Here is a 17,332-nt window from a genome sequence, read left to right on the forward strand (position 1 = left end):
CCTCATTCCTTCTGGATTTCCTTCATACTGACGCACACAGTCCCCTGCTGGTCAGTCTCCTGAGTGGGACCCAAGACGGAGGAACAACTGTATGATCAGAACTGCCATGTGCACCTCCACCTCTGCTTGCTCAGCTGCCGCAGCCAACGAATGCTGAGGGTGTCCCAGGTCTGCAGATGGTGGAGGAAGCAGAGACTGGGAAGCTGCTTGTGGAAGGTGCGGAGGTGGGGAATTCTGAAACCTCAGGGCTTGATTACTGGACATCGGATACAGTGCCAAGATCAGAGACACAAGAGCACAGTATCCCTCAGGAGGTCTCCACGCCTAGAGAAAGGCAGGAGCCTACTGCCCAGTAAGCAAGGCCCTAACCTGACCCTTCCCACATGGCCAGGAGAGGGCACCAGTGTCCCGAGTCAACAGCTGAGTACCAGACTCTCTGTGGCCAGTCTCAAGGGCCACGTCATCCCACCTGCCTCCTTGTACTCCAGTGCGCTCTCACGGAGCTGGAAAGGGAACCCCGGACCACTCTGTCAACTCCTTTTCTCCTGACTTGCTGAGGCATGTGGCGCTCACTTGTGACCTTACACAGCATGAGCCAGCCCTAAAGAATGGTGATTCCTTCCTAGAGTGACAATGGTACTTGTGGCTGGCAATGCTGAGGACCACATGTGGATGAACACCAGTATGAGCTTGGCCAGATGGCCTGTCCAGGGAGCACCCTTCCTCCTGCTCCCACTCCAACTGGCACACAGGAGGTTAAGGCTGACGGAGGATGGCCCCACCATGACCCTACGCGAGTCCTGCCTCTGGACCACTCAGTCTGGCTGTAACGTACCACCCTAGGTACCTGCCTCCAAGAAACCACAGTGCCGAAGAGATCCCACAATTAGCCAGAGACACAGAAAACCTACTTGCTCTTGTCAACGTGATAGTGAAAAGTAAAAGTTATAAACTGAGATAAACCCAGAAAAAACACAATCAGGAACAAGTGATGTTTTATTTTAGAATATAACTAATAAAACATTTCCACTATTTTAAAATTAAACTTCAGTGAAACTGGCAACATGAATCTTTATGATGCTGATTACATTACGCAGGGATGACAGCAAGCCTTGCCCCTCCTGCCATCCGCAAGGATGCAGCTTCCCAGCCTGGTGAGGCTGAGCTCCCCTCGCCCCCACCCAGCCTTGCCTCCCTGCCGTCCGCTGCGCTTCTCGGATGGACACCACCCCAGCAGCCTCCCCACAGCAGCCTCCACTCGCCTAACACCCAGGTCACCGCCTGACCCCAGGCCCTCTTCTCCCCTCATGCCCGCCTTCCCACCACCTTTGGAAGATCCCAGGCTGTCTTCAGCTTCACTGCCCCCACCCAAACCACAAGCCCCTGCCCCCAAGCATGTGACCCCATTTGGGAACACGTCCCCGAACCTTCAACCAGGATGGCCTCATCAAGCCACTCCTGCCCTGAGCCCCCACGTCTCTCCATTAGCACCTGAACCCCACCTTCTGCAGCAGCCTGGGCTCCGTCTGCCTCCCCCTGGGAGGTCGTGCACAAATGTGCACAAGCCTTATCCACCTGCACATCCCTCCCCCTGCACACGGCAGGTCACAAGCAGGCACCCCGTCCTCGTTAGAGAATGAAGTGCAGCCTCTCTCTCCTCCACTCACCTGGTCTCACAGATTTTCTTTTGATTTTTCCCTTTGATTCTTACATCTGTTCACCACAGCAAGTCAACTGCTCCTCACCTGCCCCCTAAATCCACCCCATATTTACCCTGCTCTTATTCTCACTGCTGCTACCTACCTGTTAAGGCTCTAATTATCTCACTGCTAGAATACTCCCCCAACCTCCCATCCTTCAACCTGTTGCCAACTGTTTCCCGGTTACTGTTTCCAAAGAGGAGTGTGCATTGTGCTCAGAAACCTTCAACTTTTTCTGGGACTGCATTTAAAGCAACACCAATCACAGAGTGGCTGGTCACCCTGTGTAGCTCTGCCAGTTCTCACTGGCCCCATTCACAATGTGATAAATACTGAAGTGGAGAGGAAGCATTTGGCAGCAGTACAGTAAGTCAGCAAGCCGACCTTGGCAAGGGCGGTGTAGTTCCTGGACTCCAGCGCGTAGCTCGGGAGCACAAGGGTCTGTCTGTGGGTGTCAACAGAAGCAGGGAGGGGGACGGGGGACCCATCAGGGCCCATCAAGCTCCAGGTGTAAGAAAGGCCTTGGGAAATGTCACAGAGGACAGCAGCTTCAAGGGTCACTCCCAGTCTCAGGGGCTGAGACCTCCATATCTAAAAATTGAAAGAGAAGATGTCTCATTTCAAGGTCCATCATAGCTAATGCAATGGCAAACTACTGGAAACTTACTCTCAACAGTAAATCTTCAATTATTTGTTTTTATACTTAGGGCTGGGCTAAGAAGGCACAGAAAAAAGACAAAAGTAAAAATTAAAAATATAAAAACAAGAAGAATAAGTAAATATTTATACTTAAACACTCATAATGGAATAAACAACTTTCTAAGCATAAAATTAATGGGAAAATATCAAAGAAAAAGGTTAATAGATTTGATTACATAAACATTTTGAACTTCTAAATATCAAAAATGCAAATTGTAAAAAACAATCAATAGAATAAAAAAGAAAATTATTTGCAATATATATGGCAAATATTTGCTTACTTTATCTTTTTCTTTGCTGGGATATTCTTTTTTTTTTTTTTTTTTTTCCTTTTTTGTGACCGCGCTCAGCCAGTGAGCATACCGGCCATCCCTATATAGGATCCGAACCCACGGCAGGAGCGCCACAGCGCTCCCAGCACCGCACTCTCCCGAGTGCGCCACGGGGTTGGCCCATTTGCTGGGATATTCTAAAGTCATTCCCAGAAATCATGACATTTAGTCCCCAAATACTAAATATATGTATATTAATTAACAATGACTTCTTAATATAATTCTATCAAATTCTAATTCAAATCAAATATTTCTAGTTTTCCCAAAACATAGCTGTATGCAAATTGTTTGATGTGGGATGCACAAAAGTTCCTTTGTTTAGAAAAAAAAAAGAAAGAGGGCAAAAAAAAAAGAAAAGTTTTTCTCATCAGTTAGGACTATGAGGTTTTTTAACTTACGTTTGTTCAGGAAAGCAAGAATAAATGCTTATTTCTTTCCCTAATTACCATACTAGAGTAAGAAGTTGGGCCTTCCTGATACAACCCGGCTAGTCTTTGAAAGTGATGGGTCTGTTGCACTATTCTTTCTACTTTTATTTATGCTTCAAATTTTCCAGAATTAAAACATTTAAATGTAAGTAGCAGTTCACAAATATATAAAACATATGAGTTAACATTAACAAGCCTAAAGGACAGGGAAGACACAGGGGAAATATTAGCACCTGCACATCCACACACTTGTCCTTGCCAGCCCCTGTGCCCCCCAACACAAACACACACACACACACACACACACACACACCAGTGTGGGTGTTACTTGAGTCAGATTCGTCGTCCCTGAGCATGAACGACCTCAGGATAAGGATTCTGCCCAGCCAGGGGCACCTCCCGCCCTAGGGCCGATGCTGGGTTGCAAGAGCTCTCCCTGGAGGACACTGTTCCTGAAGGTTTCGTAAAAATTGGAAAGGGAAAAACTTCTGGAGAGAGTTGAGACATGGGATTTTAAGAAATACTGGTACTCATTATAAATGGAATTTTGGCATTCTATACGTGACTTTAGTCATAATTTAAATTACTTTCCAATTGTTTTTATTGTTTCTACTCCAAATATAATACCATTGTAGGATTTCTCACAAAACTGTCCAGAATTTGTAAGAGTCACAGCAAATTTTAATACTGATATGCCATTTTTAGCCTATTAATAACAAACATTAAAAATATGAAACACCCAGTGGGGGTGAGAGCTGCATCCTGGGCATTGACACGTGAGGGCCACAGAAGGACATGGCTTGTCACAGAGCTGGGAAAGGGGCCATATCCTTCTATAACAGTTCTGCAGCTTCTAGGAACTATTCCTGTGGAAATGCCCATACCTACAGCACGAGGTGCATACAGAACATCATCACCAAGTTATCTGGAGTGATAGAAAATTGGGAAGACAAAAGTGCAACAATGAGGACATGGTTAAGTGATATATAACTTGTACACATGACTTAACATTCTGCTGCCATTAAAATATGTCATCAAAAGACTACTTAGTAACAAGAGAAAAGAGTCACACTGTAAACCAGTGATCCCACTTTTGTGTTTAAACACATGCACGCACAAACACAAGCAAACACACACACACCCCACACATACAAAAAGCGTTAGGAAAACACTGAAAGTAAAGACATCAGATAATTAGCATGGCTATCGCCTCCTCGTCAGATTTCACTTGATTCCATTTTTTTCTTCATACTATTAGAAAATGTGTGAAATAAAGCAAAGTCTAAAAAAATGGAATTATCGATATTGTTCTCTTTGCCTTATGGATAAAAACCTCGACAAAAGGCGTGTCCCGTGGTTCCACCTAACGGCAGGGTCAGGATTTGAGCCAGACCCTCTGCCCAGGGCCTGTGCTCCTCCCGCTGTGGCCCTTGGCTTCGGTCTCTTCCTGCACAGAACGGCCCAACAACGTGGGCACGCGCCAGCCTAGCCGGCGGTCAGAGGTCTTTCCTATGAGGACAGGACCCTCCCACGCACGTGATCGGTCTCTTCCTGCACAGAACGGCCCAACAACGTGGGCACGTGCCAGCCTAGCCGGCGGTCAGAGGTCTTTCCTATGAGGACAGGACCCTCCCACGCACGTGATCTCATGCCCCTTGATCTCCACGGACACACTGTGCGGTTGCTGAGAGCTGGGACTCAAAGGGACCGAGCAGCAGCCCCTTGGGGGCATGGCTGCCACAGAAAGCATTTGGCAAATGGCGCTCAGTCACGGGTTTTCATTCCCGTGTGTCATTTGGGTGCCTCTGCCCTGTGAAGGAAAATTTGCTCTTCATCAAAGGCCTCCAAGGAATGAAAGAAATAAAAAGCAACCCTTTCTGTCCTAACCCATAGAAGGTGCTCAATAAATAAGAGATCATTTCTTTTGATTTTGGGTGTCACATATATTCAAACTTTCCTTTCTCCTAAAACCACGACATTTCCCTACACAATAAATAAATAAATACTCCCCGAAGCGACATGCGCTGGGTGCCAGAATAACACAGGCAAAGACTTATTCACACACCAGAAACAAGAGGCTGCCCCCTCCATCGGGGCTGGGGTGGGCCTCTCCCCTCCCAAGGGCTCCTTTGTACAAAATGCAGCAGGAAAAACTAGACAAAACCTCACTTCATTCCCCAAAGCTCTCGCCACTCCAGACAGGGATCCCAACTCAGAGGCGTCACCAAAAGCCAGCCCTACCTGGACCATCCCAGGCTCCGTGTTCTGCAGCAGCGGCGGCTGGCAGGGCTCACGCACGATGAAAAGTTGCTTGCTCAGGGCCGCGGCACTGACACTGTTGGACACCAGGACCTCCACTGTGAACTCTCCTTCCCTGGAAGTGGGAGCAGAGAAACGCGGAGACTGACTGTAGCTACACGTCAGGCTTTCATTCACTCTCCCTAACCACCCTGGACCTACACACTGAGAGTGCTTGTAACTTACAGCATGGCACGTCAGCCCACTGTGCAAGAGCAGAAGAGGCAAGGGTCATGAGGTTGATTTCCACAGAGGTCATTCACTGTCCCACTGACAGACTGGCTGCCCACCTGGCGTGAGTCAGGTCAGACTCCAAACTCCCAGACCGATGTCACTGCTTTACACAAAAGTATACATCTGCACGAGGGCGTATTGCTTCCTTCTTTGGGCAAACCTCCCAGCAGCCCTGCCCTGGGTCCTGTTGACCACAGGGCCAAACCATGGGTTTTCCCTGTGGGATGAGAACCCCTGACCCGTAACTGGGGTCTCTGGGCACAATCTTCCTGTTCTGGTGCCTACTCCACGTATCTGTTTTCCTGAGCAATTTCTTGGGGGTCCTGAAAACTCAGGAGATGCATGACAGATCCACAGCCTGGACATGAGTCCAGCCCCCAGGGAGGGTAGAGGGTCCCCGCTGTGGAGAGAGGCAGGTTGTGGGGAGCAGGAGTAAGCTGGCAGCTCCTCACCTCACTAAGGAAATACATGTTTATTTTGCAAATGATACAACATGGCTAATCATATAGACTTCTAAGTCTGAAACAGAAAAATAGTCCCATCAGAAGGCCACAATTTGAGTTTGCAAGGACCAGAATGTCACTGGTCATCCGGTAAGAAAGGAAGGTCCTGCTGACGGGAATGAGGACGCACAGTTGGCAAAGGCTGCCTGAGAGCCCAGGGCATAGAAGCACCAGACAAGCCGTGTCACCTCCACAGGGCAAGAGAGGGCTCCAGGAGCTACAGAGCACATTGCCAGGTACCAGGCCCCCAGACACCCACCAGTACATGCTGCAATCTACCAGGCACCATTGCTCACTTCTTCCTTGTGAAATTTCCAGTGGAGAAGTCCTGAATCCATAGTGTAGTGGACTGAATTATGTCCCCCCAGAACTCACTGGAGCTTTAACTGTGTTCCCCAAGTTTTATGTATTAGAAACTTAGCCCCCACTGTGACTGCTAAGAGGGTGAGAAATCCTATTGTGGTCACTGAAAGGTGGATCCTTGAAGAGCTGACTGGGTTGTAGGACCCTGCATTAGTGAAGGGATTAAAAATGGTGATCAAGGGCATGGTTCTGAGGGCTTTAAAAGAAGAGGAGAGTCTGTCTTTCTCTCTCTCCTCCCTCTGCTTCCACCATCTTGCAATGTACCACGACATGGACTTTGGACTTCCCAGCCTCAGAAACTGTAAGCAATAAATGTTGTTTTTCTTTATAAATCACCCAGTCTCAGGTACTCTGTTATAGCAACAAAAACAGACTAACACACATAGCTAGTCATGGGGCCGTTCAGGAGTCTGCATCAGAGTGTGGAGAGCCCACAGGTGTGGCTTCCCATGGAAGTCCTGCACTAGAGGAAGTTTGCAACCTTCCCCATCCCCAGATGGGCCTCATTTTCTGCATCCTTCTGCACACCCTGATATTTCCCTACACTAGCACAAAGGCATCACATGGACTGGGGCTCAGCTTCCTCCTCGCTGGTCTCTCCACAGCTATGGGACCTGGACATGGTCCTGGAACTCACCCTGAGCAGGGGCTGAGCTGGCAACAAGTGGTCCCCTTAGCCTGTACTTTATCACCTCCTAACGTTGAGAGGTGGAAGTCCTGTGGTTTGCACCTGCAGTTTCCCATGGGCCGTGCCATCCCCCTGGAAACGCTACATTAATTTTGGGCAAAGGCAGTCATGCCTCTTTCTTATATCTCCATAATTCTCTGTCCCAGGTAGACAGTGGGTGCTCAGGACATTCCCAGTTAAAGGACAGTGTTCACAGTCTTCAGGATGACACCAAGGCCCTTTTACAATGAGTGCCACCAGCCTATGCACACCTTGCCAGTCACCCACACCTCTCCCACTGGCGCCCACCTCTTGTGCCTTCTCCAGGCTATGGCTTCTGTTTGCAACCCTTCCCCCCTTGTCCCTTTGGCACACTCTTACTCAAGATGTCACCTTAAGCTCACATGCACATGCCCCCATGAGCTGGCTCTCCAGTCCCCAAAGAACAAGTTGTCCCCCCACCTCACGCCTCCCTGTGCATGTACTCCCTGTAGTGAAAGTATCTCTTTTCCTCTTCATCTTTTCCCAGAACTATGAGCTTCCTGACAGCCAGATCCGGGTCTTACTTGTCTCTGTTTAACTATCTGTCACCTATAGTGACTGAAAGGCAATTCGGCTATGGGGAACCGAGTGCCGATGCCCTGAGGAGCCGCTTCCAGGCAGTCTGCAGGAAGCACCCGCTGGCCCGAGGTGTCTTACCTCCTGTAGACGTGAATGGTGGAGCTGTTCCCCAGGTGGATGGTGCCATCCCCAAAGTTCCACAGGTAAGCAACATCAGTGCCGAAGTTGATTCTGCACTCAAAGGTCACACTGGAGTTTACCAGAGCTGAGGAGGCGGACATGAGCCGGTTGGCCACGATTTTCTTTTGTACCCTGATGAGGTGGGGCTCAGAGACCACACTGCTGATCCTGTTGGAAGCCGTGACTGTCACACGATACCTGCAGGATGGGGCCAGGAGGGCAGGAAAGGCAGATGGCAGAATAAGAACACGTTCAGGGCTAGGGAGAAGGTCCATATGTCTTCAAGAGAAAGGCAGGGGGGTTGGCATTTAATTTGTAAGAACTACCACAGTACCCAGTGATTTTCATCTTACTGGGCAGAAGAGGGAGTGATATTTCTTTTTTTTTTTTTCCTTTTTGTCTTTTTTCGTGTCCGGCAATGGATCACAACCCTCAGTGCTGCGCCCGCACCTCGCTCAGCCAGTGAGCGGGAACCGGTCTGCATGTGGGATCCGAACCCTCGGCGGGAGCGCCGCCGCACTCCCAAGCGGCGCACTGTAGCAGTGCGCCACCGGGCCGGCCCAAGGGAGTGATATTTCTGACCACTTCTTCGTTATTTAATTCTCTTTACAAAGCAGTAGGGTAAGCACGCCACCCTTCCTCAGATGAGGAATTCCTTAGGTCACATGGGAGGCTGAGAGGGACGTGAACCCAGCCTCGCCTGACTTCAAAGCCCAACACCTTTTCACTCAGTTCAAGCTAAAGGAAGGTGTGTCCCTCTTCCTTTAAATCTTATTTTGGAGTTCATTCACAGAAGCACTTAGCGGCTTATTATAATGCGAAGGCAACACCCTTAAAATGATTTTAGTAGCAGCACGATGATCCTCAGACCGAGTGCAGGCTGTGCTACAAACAGCTACCCATTCTGATGCCCTTTTTACCAGTGGGGGATGCTGAATCTTTTTTTAATGCTTCTTGAAGTGGTCCTCAGTGGTGGATCATCTCCAAAATTCCACACAAACTCCAGGGGTGTTGTTTCTTTGGTAACAGCTTCAAATGCTATGTCTGTGTCTGTGGCAAACACAGTTCCATTTGTGTAGACAGAGATAGCTACAACAAAAGAAAGGAGATGCAGACACATGAACACGGAAGAAATTGGTATCTCTGCTTTCCCATTTAGTCATGGCCTTGAGTGACAGATAGTGAGTGTCAGATGATTATAGGGCTGTGCTGAGGACATAGCTGCAGGACCGTGAAGGCAATGCCAGCCCCAGCTCGAAGGCCAGCAGAGCATAAGGCGATACGGCCAATGCGTCTGGAATTTTGCTTGAAGGGGCCTGGAGGTGTGTGTGGAGCTGGCAGGTGATTGTGCATGATTACTAGCCTTCTCATACCTTTAGATGGGAGCCTAATGCCAATGGCTTCTAGAAAAGTCCTAGAACAAATGGCAGGTAAGCAAGGACCCTGTTCAAAGGCAAATGGAAATCTCAGGAAGAGCTGAAAACAGAACCTAGTGCTATCTGTGGCTTTCCTAATCTCAACTGACCGGTGGGGAAGACTTTGTTAGATCTGGAATGAGAGCAAAAACTTACGCTGCATCTTATACCAAACAGTCACGCTGGGCCATGCCTGGCTGTCACCCACTTGGGTTTGAGAAATAAAGGACATGTTATACGAAGAAATGGATGGAAAATGGTGCATAACAACAGTGCCTAAAATGAGAAACAAAGAAGAAAAGAGAAAAAGTCTTAAAATTAATCCACTTGTCTCATGCCAATATTTTCCATTTTTTTTACTTTCTCTGTTTGAATTTCAATAAATTTCAAAATTCAAAGCATGTGCTCTGAAATCAGACAGAGTTGGGAAACATGAACTTTGCCACAAAGTTTTTCTCATTAAAATTTTCTTTAGGCCGGCCCGTGGCTCACTCGGTAGAGTGCGGTGCTGATAACACCAAGGCCACGGGTTCAGATCCTATATAGGGATGGCCGGTTTGCTCACTGGCTGAGCGTGGTGCTGACAACACCAGGCCAAGGGTTGAGATCCCCTTACCGGTCATCTTTTAAAAAAAAAAAAAAAAATTTTTTTCTTTAAATGTTTTCCCTCTCTCCTGAGACCTACATAGTGGTAAACACATTAATTCCTTTGAAATATGTTAATTACTTTGATAGATGGTTTTGTTTTTAAAGTATTTCTCCAATGAGTACACTAAGTAGTCCTCACTTCTCAGGGGTTCTTAAATGGCAATTCAAAGATAAGCCTCAGGGATTTAAGTCTTTTAAAATGTAACGCAAGGGGAGCCAAGGGCCTTAGCCACACACCTCCGACCTCCACATCTAGCCCAGTGACAATGGAGATTCAGTCAGAAGCACCCTGGACTCCCAGGGTTGGGGAAAGCATTCGAGGGCCTCAGCCATGCTCCGCCCCCCAAATCTGCATCCAGCCCAGTACGACCAAGCTGCCACCAAAAGCTCCCTGGACTCCCCTGCCAGAATGGGGGGGTACCATGGACCTCAACCACATCCCCCTTCCTCCACCTCCTACCCTATCTCCATTTCCCCTCCCATTTTCCCCTCCCCCCCAACTGCTCCACATCTTAAAATGTAAAAAAATAATAAATTAATTAAAAATATATACAACACAAGATTTTGCATACAAACACACCACACAGACACACCACATACATACATACCACACATGCACAAACCACAAACACTACATACACCACATACCACACACACGTATATATGCATGTATGTATGTATTAGAAGGCAGATCCCAAACACTGTATTAGATTCTGGAAGAGGACTGTGATGTCTAGGAAGACTTAGAACTCATTTATTACAAAGGAATATTAAGAAAGGAAGCAGGTTTTTTATAATTATTGCTGTTCTTCTGTATAGTTTTTCTCTTTATAAGGAGAAAATGTTTATTTGAAACAGATAAAATAGAATGGATATTTTGCTCTTCACTCACAAATTAGAATTTTTGAAAGGTAAATATCCCATGAATAACAGTGCCATGGCCTTAACTCTGACCACAGTCTGGAAGTCACAATGTCTGAGGAAAGTACAATCCACAGAGCTGCATGAGATTATCCAGTTACCAATCTGCAGAGCTACATGAAAACAGGCCTGCCCATTCTAAGTCCTGGCACAGAACCAACAGGGATTTACAAGCATTCTGCTTTCACATTGGCTAGATGGGCCGTTTATTCATTCAAAGTTTAGATAAAAAAAGTCAATATGAACGACCAACCAGCTGGTTAGGGTGTGCTGACAGGTTGAAAAACTCCTCCCCTACGTATTTTAGTTTCATGGATGGAGAGTTTCTCATCAGACTGGCTGTATGGCAAACGTACAGTCGATGTGTAAAACAAGTTCTGAAGACTTCTAGAAATGAATTCCTTGGAGTACATCTCCCAGTGGATTCTCTTCTTACTTCTTCTGGGAAATGGCGGCTCCACATTCCATTTACATGGGCTGAACATTCTGGGCTTGTCTCTGACTGCCCCCCCGGACTCTTCCCCCGACAGCATGTGGCTGGAGTCCCCACCCCTCCCCACTGGCCTCTGAGCTTCGGCTTCCTCTCTGTAAGAGTGACATGAAGGGAACAGCCCCGTACAGGTGGTTGTGGGATGAAGCCAGGTGATGGGAGGGAGGCACTGGGCAGAAACCAACCCACGGCAAGCACCCTGTGCTGTCCCTCAGTTCTGCTTTGACTCATAGCCACGCCATCCATCCCGTTGAAGGGAACAGCCCCGTACAGGTGGTTGTGGGATGAAGCCAGGTGATGGGAGGGAGGCACTGGGCAGAAACCAACCCAAGGCAAGCACCCTGTGCTGTCCCTCAGTTCTGCTTTGACTCATAGCCACGCCATCCATCCCGTCCCTCCTTCTTCATGGCCATCCCACTCCTCCAGACTCGTCATATGTGCCAGCTCCTACCTCCACAGTTACACGTAATCCCATCTCCTGAAATCTCCCAGCCCCTTAGCCATGTCCTTCTGAAGGCGTTTTTATGTCCTATCTCATATCTTTCATATGCATGTCTGGTGTCTTTACTAGATGACAAATTCCTTAAGACTAGGATCTTGTAGGACTTCATCTTCACACTCCTCTCCCCTGAGAACACAGTATTCTGCATGAACAGTTTCTCAGTGAGGAAAGAATAAATGGATACCATATCAAATTGAGAACTGTCAGAACTTGAACGGTATAATTAAAGCAGACAGAGCCACGCTTCATTTATAGTTGAGATTATGCAGACTCTAGACACAGGTCTTACTTTCCTGATTCATGTAGGAGCCAGTGAAGACAAGAACTTCATCCTTGTGGACACTGCTGGAATTCATGAACACAGACACAGCCTCCTGGCTGATTTCCACATAATAAGGCCCAAGCTCCACTTCAGATCCGTGAAACTCATTGTAAATAACAGCCTTGAGCACGTAGATGCCTTCTGGAAAAAGAAGAAAGGGTGGACACTTGATGAATTTTTAAAAGCAGGCATAACAGTTAACATTTGTAGATGGTCATGATGCGTAACTAAGATGGGAACAGATACAGTAAAGGTGACTCTTGTCTCTGTGGTAGCCACACAGAGAGAGCCTACACTCAACAGGGCTCCGTGTGTGGTTTAATGCTCAGCTGTCTTGAAATTCATAATACTTTTTTTGAGCAAGGGACTCTGCATTTTCATTTTCCACTGGGCCCTGATAATTATGTGGCCAATCCTGTGCAGCACGAAATATTCATAAGGATGAAATAGATACTGGTCATCACACAGAAAGGCAAAAAACAAAACCCAAATTAAATTAACAGCCAAATGGAAATATGCTGAAGTACTGCTATGGCATATTACAAAGATGGCCCCAAACCCTTTCCCTGTTTTACAGCCTTACAATATGACTCTAACATGACTCTGTGGCTCCTCTTATCACATGGTGGAGCCTATTTCTTCACCCCTTGAATCGGCACTAGTCCTGGCCTTGACATGTCTTGCTTGTCCTGGCCTTGCCCTCTCTTGCTTCCATGTGAAGTAGCCTGGCCCAGCCTGCTGAAGGCTGACAGACACATGACTGAGTCACCCCCACGGCCCCTGCCAAGGGCCAGCCACCTGCAGGAGCAGAGCCACCAAGCTGGCCGGCAGCTGGCTGCGGATCCATGAATGAGCCCATCTGAGACCAGCTCAGACCAAGAGAACTCCCAGCAGAACTGTGAGCTAAGTACATGGCTGTGTTTTAAGGCACTGCATCCAGGGTAGTTTGTTAACACAACAATAGATCACTGATACAATTCCACTGAACTGGAAAGACCATTAGCAATTCTCTAACCCCTATCCTACACACAATATTCTTAAACTGTACACTGGATCATGTTATTCTCCAGCTTTAAAATGTTAGGTGATTCCCCATGTGTCACAGGATAAAATCAGCTAAAATGAGCCATTCACACTTAGCTGGGCTGGTGCTAATCGCCCATCCCTGGCCCTGCCAAGCACACAACTGATTCACCATCCAAACAGAGCAAGGCTATACTTCCCAGACATCCTGGTCTCCATCATAACCTGCCCCTGTGCACGGCCGTCTCTCAGCTTATGACGTCCTTCCTCCCACCTCCACCTGGCTGACTCGCACCCCCTGAGCCTCTCTGAATGAGGAAGGTAGAAAGTGGGACTGCATCTGGCACTGACCAAAGGACAGGGCTGTGCTTCCCTCTCAGACTCACCACACTGTCTTCCTTGTCCCAAAACCTCATCACAGAGCACTTATCAGATGCACACGAATGTTTATCAAGTGAAGCTCAAAAGGTTAAATAATTTATCCTAGGCATAGGCATAGAGTATGCAATTATTTCTTAGGAATTAAGACTCTTCCCTCTCTTTATTTTCTACATCAAAATTTATGGAATAATATATGGATCTAGGAAAGTTGCAAATAGTAGCATAAGTAGAAAAGAGGGAATGACTTCAAAGGGCAAAAGCATGTCTACAAGGAAGAGTAAGGAACACGGCAGTATACAGGGGGATTTGGGAATTCCGTGTTGAGGGAGGGACAGAAAGAAGGGCATCTGTATGAGTCCATTTAGGTTGCTTATAACAAAATACTTGGAACTGGATAATTTATAAAGATAAATGAAATTTATTGCTCACAGTTTCTGAGGCTGGGAAGTCCAAAGTCCATCTGGTGGTGGCAAAAGTGAACCTGGGGTCTCACACTGCAATAGGGTGGAAGCAGAGAGAGCAGAGAGAGCAAGAGAGAGAGACTCTTTTCTTTTAAAGCCCTTGGAACCACACCCCTGACCACCATTTTTAACCCATTCACTACTGCATGGTCCTACAATCTAATCACCTCTTCAAGGGTCCAAATTTCAATTACCATAATAGGATTTCCCACCTTCTTAACAGGCAGAGTCGGGACTAAGTTTCTAATACATAAAACGTGGGGGACACAATTCAAGCTTCAGGGAGTTTTGGGGGGACAAAATTCAATCAACTATAGCATCCTGTACTATGCATGGGCCAAACTGACATAAACAGGAAATGGGCACACTTTCCCAAATTGTATTCTCACTTGGAAGCTACATCTTAAATGCTAAGACATTGTTTATAGCTTCATTCAAATTTTTTTATAACACTGCTTCTCACAACTGTGTCCAAAAAATTTCTGCACATAAATTTTAATAAGTAGAAACAGAAATGGGCACCCATGAAGATCATCACATTCACAGGGACCAAGACTAAATTAAGAGCCATGCTGTGCATAAATCAATATATTGTTCATGTTTCATTTTAAAGGCAGAATCATGACTACGAGGAAAAGCAGTTTATATAATAGTTAAGAAAATGCTCTATGGAGTCAGGGGAATTTGACATTGGAACTCTGTGTGCGATCAAATCATAGGCATATTTTACTTACAAGTTGACTTTAGATTTAACCCCTATTAGGAGATATAACACCAATTCCTTATTTTATTCTTAAAGCAATAAAGAAATCAATTAACATATATTAAAGTTGCAAATGCTTAAAATTAATAGAGCAAGATCTGATTTGAACTTGGAGATACAGTCAGCCTTCCACTAAATCTTCTAGGAATTAATCCCAAAGCAAAAAGAAAAGCAGTAAACAAAAATGAAAACTTTTTTGTGTGTGTGTGAAATGAGATAGATACCATGTTCAGATACAAAATAGATGCAAAAGCTACTAACAACAGCAAAAGTCAGGCTTGGATGAGTAGGAACTGTGCTGGAGGGAGAGAAGAGAGGATGCCTCGAAGTGAGAACTCAGTGGCTGTGAATATCATAAACACACACACGTGTGCACGCACACACACATGCACATGCACACATGCATACACATGCACATGCACACAAGCACAGACATGCACACAAGCACCAATGCACGTACCACCTACAAACAGCTAGTTTGGAAAAAAGGCAACTCTTTCAATTATGAGCAATACTATGAAGAAAAAGAAGAAGAAAATGGAAGGAAGAAAAGAAGGAAGAAAGAGAGAGAAAGGGAGGAAAAAAGGAAGGGAGGACAGGCATCAGGAGATACAAGATACTACAAAAGTTAACGGGGTACTCAGTAGACACTCATAATAGACTGAGATCATTTACCAGAAAAACACTGAGGGAAGATAAAATGATTTAACAGCCCGAGGAATCATTAGCTTCTGTGATGCAAAACCAGAGAGCAGAAACACTAGAAACAAGGGCAACATTTCAAAGAGTATAACAGAATAGAAGCTGCAGAACACAAAAGAAGGGACATAGAGGAAAAAATAAGAGGTGCAGGCAAGATGAAATAAAAATAAAAGAACATAGAAGATTAGAAAAGACAAAAGAAATCCAACACATGTATGACCAGAGTCTCCCCCGAGAAAAGCTGAAATATTGGAACAGAAAAATATTTAAAGATATAATTAAAGAAATCTTTCCTGAAACAAAGGACACCACCACATTTCTACATATTGAAAAGGGATATGCTTGTGCCTGAGAAACCTGACCCAGGATGGCCAACACTGAGACAAGATCTGGTAAAACTACTGAAGCTGAAATATAGAGAAATCATTCTTTTGACAGCCAGATAAAACATTGTCACTAATAAGGGGGGAAAATAGGCTGACCTTAGTATTGTCACAGCATAAGAAAGAATCTACAGAGAATCACGAGGAGGGCCTCTTAAGATACAGACTGCCAGGCTCCACCTCCTGCATTTCTGACTCAGTAGGTCTGGGATGGGGCCTGAGAGTGTGTATTTCAACCCAGTCTCAAGTGATAATGATGCTGCTGGCCCACACCTGCAGAACCAGTTACACAAGAGAAGAGAGTGAAGAAACACCTAAAGTCCCCAAGAAAGAACACGTGGCCAAGGATTTAAGAGCCAGCACATTCAACTAAAATGGTAGCAAACAATTTTGAATATGCAGGAACTTAGAGAACCTTATGCCACGAGTCTTCCTACAAAATCTACCAAAGAACAAGCCTCAGTGAACCTCATGGGAACAGCATGGCAAAAGGACTGAGAGTGAGAACTGAATATATTTGACTCTAAAACTAGAACTAAAACAAATGTGGAAAAAACAGGTGACGGAAAAATGTAAATATTATATATCCTGACAATGCAGAAAATATATAGCAAACCAAAACTGGGAGGGAAGAGGATAAAAAGGTGGGATTTGTGGATTGAAATAGATTGCCTCATAAATAGTTGCTGGAAATCAAAAGGCATATAAATTTAACAAAAGACTAATAAAAATAATGTAGATGACTGAAATTGGTGATAGAAGAGGGAGGGGAAAGGGAAGAAAGGAGAATATACCAATTCCATCATGGCTTATAGTGGGTAATGAATGGACACTCTAAGGAACAGAAGGGTAAAGGGGATCAACTAAAACAAGGGCACAAGCCTCCCAAATATCAGAAGGCTAACTTAGACATACAAAATTTTTAAATGAAATGTATTTTAAAATTTACACAGAGCCCATAATGTAAAATATGACAGATCTAAGGCCAAACATCTGTCATTTCAATAAAGATAAATCCACTAAACTCATCTATCTAAAATAAGGATTATCAGAATAGCTCACACAGCGAAGCCAACTCCACTATGGTCAAAGAAATGTCTAAGACAGTGATTCCGAAAAGTGGGGAATAAAAGAACTGGAAGAATGTTGCAATTTGCAACAGCCATTGATGGGGCGGGAATGCCCCGATGCTGCAGTGGCCTCCCAGTGCAGGACGGAGCAGGACTCATAAAAGAAAGAGGCTGGGACCACCTAGGCTATTAAAGGAATTAGGACGAAAGTTGCAAATTGCCTGAGCACACAGACCAGAGAGCAGTGCAGGACAAAGGGAGCATCTCAGATTGGTGTGGGGTGGGA

The 17,332-nt window shown here is 45.9% G+C and overlaps 1 protein-coding gene across 1 annotated transcript in view; it reads right to left on the reverse strand.

Moving 5' to 3' along the window:
* LOC103607853 (polycystic kidney disease protein 1-like 1) overlaps positions 1-12,404 on the reverse strand; it is a gene marked incomplete at its 5' end in the record, with an annotated part of 92,034 nt that extends 79,630 nt beyond the window's left edge. Inside the window, 6 exons of the mRNA XM_008592320.1 lie at positions 2,085-2,291; positions 5,401-5,533; positions 7,924-8,163; positions 8,886-9,054; positions 9,537-9,656; positions 12,231-12,404. Of these exons, the coding sequence (XP_008590542.1) occupies positions 2,085-2,291; positions 5,401-5,533; positions 7,924-8,163; positions 8,886-9,054; positions 9,537-9,656; positions 12,231-12,404 (1,043 nt within the window). The remainder of the gene's footprint in view (positions 1-2,084; positions 2,292-5,400; positions 5,534-7,923; positions 8,164-8,885; positions 9,055-9,536; positions 9,657-12,230) is intronic.
* Positions 12,405-17,332: the final 4,928 nt, after the last annotated feature.

This window comes from Galeopterus variegatus, unplaced genomic scaffold, assembly GCF_000696425.1.
Source record: "Galeopterus variegatus unplaced genomic scaffold, G_variegatus-3.0.2 Scaffold7777, whole genome shotgun sequence".
Lineage (NCBI taxonomy): Eukaryota > Metazoa > Chordata > Mammalia > Dermoptera > Cynocephalidae > Galeopterus > Galeopterus variegatus.